This window comes from Numida meleagris, chromosome 2 (assembly GCF_002078875.1).
Source record: "Numida meleagris isolate 19003 breed g44 Domestic line chromosome 2, NumMel1.0, whole genome shotgun sequence".
In the NCBI taxonomy this organism is placed as follows: Eukaryota; Metazoa; Chordata; class Aves; order Galliformes; family Numididae; genus Numida; species Numida meleagris.
Window position 1 is genome coordinate 76,457,093 of NC_034410.1, and position 3,457 is coordinate 76,460,549.

At 49.5% G+C, this 3,457-nt stretch overlaps 1 protein-coding gene across 1 annotated transcript; it reads right to left on the minus strand.

Annotated features, from left to right (window-relative positions):
• LOC110393322 lies at window positions 1,333-2,919 on the minus strand. Its single transcript, XM_021386067.1, has 2 exons — window positions 2,012-2,919; window positions 1,333-1,709 (listed from the first exon to the last, which is right to left on the minus strand). The coding sequence occupies exons 1-2, from the start codon at window positions 2,669-2,671 to the stop codon at window positions 1,689-1,691; spliced, it is 681 nt and encodes a 226-aa protein (XP_021241742.1). The 5' UTR covers window positions 2,672-2,919; the 3' UTR covers window positions 1,333-1,688.

Genomic DNA, 3,457 nt, shown 5'->3' on the forward strand with positions numbered 1-3,457 from the left:
GAGGAGCAAGGTACAGCAGCGATGTGCAGGATATGGTCACATTAACCTTACCTCCTTACGAAATAGGTTAAAAAAAAAATGTAACAAGAGAATTCAAGACTTCACCATGTTGTGCTGACTATGTTCTACGCAGTGGGAGGGAAAAGAAGTCACTATGAACTTCATTCAAAATCTGGAAGCTGAGCCTCCTGCACCAGTCAGAGCCAAGTCCTGCTTCTGCCCCAATGCTCTCCAGAGGAACACCAACACAGAGGTCAGAAAGCGCAAAACTGTGCAGGCTGTACCCAGAAACACTCAAGCCCAGCAACACGTTGCCAACACGTGCCTGTTTCCAATAATGTGAAATTATTGGAACTATAAAACAAGGCTGCTTGAAGCTAAGTATGTGTTTGTGTGCTTTGCTCGATCAGGGCTGTTATCAGTCTTCAGAAGAGGTGTGAATACAGAAATACAAGTAAGATCAACTGCGGTCAGATTTTCCTACCTCCTGGTAAGACTGGCAGGATGAAGCCATGCATGTATTGCATTCACACCTGTACTGGGCTGACAGGAGAAGGAGAAGCATCTGGTGAAAGCTCATTATTGGCACCTGAACAGCAATACACATTTTTAATAAAGGCACTCGTGGTAAATATGCAGAGGAAAGAGGCTGTACTTTTTACAATCTTCCTTTCAGTACAAACACTGTCTTGTTTACAGACAGATCTGTGTATTTGATAATGACTCCAGTATTTAGCAGGGGCTATTTTGGCCTATTTGCTGGAAGCCTCTCGCAGCTTAGGCTGGTTGAGCTTATTTCAGAGAGCTTCCCTCAGTTCTAGGACCATCTGTTACCCACCTCTTTTTTTTTTTTTCCTTCTCCTTGATTGGTTTCACACAGGCCTTTTAGTTCATTTTAAATTAGGATTGTTTGGGGAAAATTGTTCTGCAATCTTCAGTTGCCTTCTCCCTCCAGTAATTAGATGGAAAGTGCCCCATGATAAAGAGTGCAGTTGAATTTACCAGGCTGAGAGGGAAAAGGTTGCACTGGGGATTTTCTCTGAAGGTAAGCCTATAAAACCTGCAGAACACGGTGATGACTACCAGCCTTTATGGCCATCCTAGGTGACCTCCAGTGTTTTTAAATTAAACAGAACAGCTAGAAATACTGAGACTCACTTTCTTTACTCACACTATTGACCTTTTATGTATAAATGTGTATGCGTTCATGCATATATATGTATATATATAAATAGACACACAGACCATTGACCTTTTAAATATGCACATAAAAGATATATTCATAAATAAACATACATTGTATACATGTATATAATATGAAAAACATCTGCTTTATTTCCTTGGGGATTTTCTCCTTAATTTAAAAATCTCCAGCTTCCAACTCATACAGGTCACAAGTGGGCTTGAGAAGTACAGAGAAGCAAAGTGATATTAGAGAGTTTCTAGGAGCTTCTTGAGAAACACCCCCAGACAGATGACAAGTCTGTTTTGTTTCTGGAAATTGTTGTTGTTGTTTTTAATTTTGCACTCTGAGCAAGAGCCAGAGAACGCTGGAGTGAAGAACTGCTACTGTGGGGAAGATGTAGAAGGGGTGGTGCAGAACCAGATGAGCAGTGTCGGGCTGGAGGAACCTTGCCTCGCTTCCATCGTGCTCCTGTCATAACAGAGCCCTCTGAAATCCTCTGGGCTTAAGCCACAGGCACATTAAACTGAAGAAAAAAAAAAAAAAAAAACAGATGAAGAAATAGATGACACCAGGGCAGCCTCGTGTAGTGGGTGGCAACCCTGCCCATGGCAAGGGGGTTGGAACTGGATGGTCTTTAAGGTCTCTTTCAGCCTCAACCATTCTATGATTCCATGACTGACAAACATGGAAGTGCTCTTCCTTTGCGCTGTTCATTTTCAAAGCAAAAAAGCCCCCTCCCTGGCTGCGGGGAGCAGGGGGAGCACAGCAGCCCTGCCAACCCCACGGTGGCTGCGGTCTGGGTCTGCCCACACGCTCATGGCTTACCCTGGGAGGAGATGCAGGGCTGCCCCGGTGATGCAAAGATACCAGTCCTCCATAAGCTGAGAAAAGAGTTAGTGTGTAACTGCTTCGTGACTGCGTACGTGCAGCTATGCACAGGGAGCCAGGCGTGAGCTCTTCTACCACTGCCTGCAGCAGACAGGAACGTGAAGAAGAGCTAGACAACGCAGGGGACATTTTGTCTGAGGAAAGGGAGCGTCGCGGTGCGAGCGCTGGGGCCTGCCTTCCGTTTTGTGCAGCTCCACCTGGTGTCAGGCCGCACAACGAGCACGTCTCCCCGCGACAGCCCGCCGCAGAGCGGCCCTCACCTCCTCGGCTGGGCCTGACGGGGGACGCGCCTTCCTGCCCAGCACAGCCCGGCGGCAAAGGGAGCTCTGCCGCCGCCCAGAGGGCTGGAGCGTCGGTACGCTGTGCCAGTCCGGAGCGACACAAAGCTGCTGCGTGCAGTTGGCTTTTTCTAAGTGAGGACGCATTGCCACTGACCGTCACACCACGTGTCGCTTCTGGAGCTCCCTGACTGCATCTCTGCACCCACAAGAGATGAGAATAATCACCTCCTGCAGCGGGAGGGATCCGTGCCAGGTGCGGGGAGAGAGGCTGAGCTGCAGGAGCAGCTCCACATCCCCCAGAGGCAGCCCCAGGCATGTTCAGAGAGAGGCTTTCCAGCCACCGGCCCTGCTTATCCTGTCTGTAATCACGGCCAGATCCATTAATACCCTGTTGCCAGCGCCAGGAATAGAGCAGGGTAAAACCAGTGCCTGGCAGCCTTAGGGGAGCTTTGGCAACTCGCAGCCATTCCCGCAGGAGCTGCCTCCTGCCCGCCCGGACAGCGGTGTCCCGCAGACACGAGGGGCTGCCTGGGCCCCCGGCACAATGAGGCTTTTTCTGTTCAGTCTTCAGCTCAAATCAGATGGTTGTGAGGCAGCTTATGACTGTGGACCCTGGATTACTTACTGACACACTCGTGCTTTGCTAACAGCTTTCGCTGATGTGAATGGAGATGTTCTGTTAGGACAGATCTTATTAGCGCTTCTGTATTGCGCCTGCTTTGGTGGGTGACAGATAGAGCCAAAGTGAGACACTTTGCTGCACAGAGCATTGACAGACACAAAGAGCAGTACACGCGGGGTTCTGCCAGAATGTCAGGGAACAGGAATAAACAACCACTGAAAGCAAGCAGCCTCATTCCTCATGCATGCTTGCAGGGAAGAGTGTGCCGGGTGCCGGAGCAGAAGCTGCGTCAATGCAACAGGTGAGCACGACTGCTCTCCCTTTTTGCTACGGCCAGGTCACAGCTTGCTTGGCAAATGTGTGACTTGGGAGACACAAAATGTCTGCCAGGGGACACGCAGCAGGGTGTCAGGATGGTTGAGAACGGCAAAAATGATGACATGCTGAGCAGAACGGGGGTTTTGCTTGGCTGGGGTACGT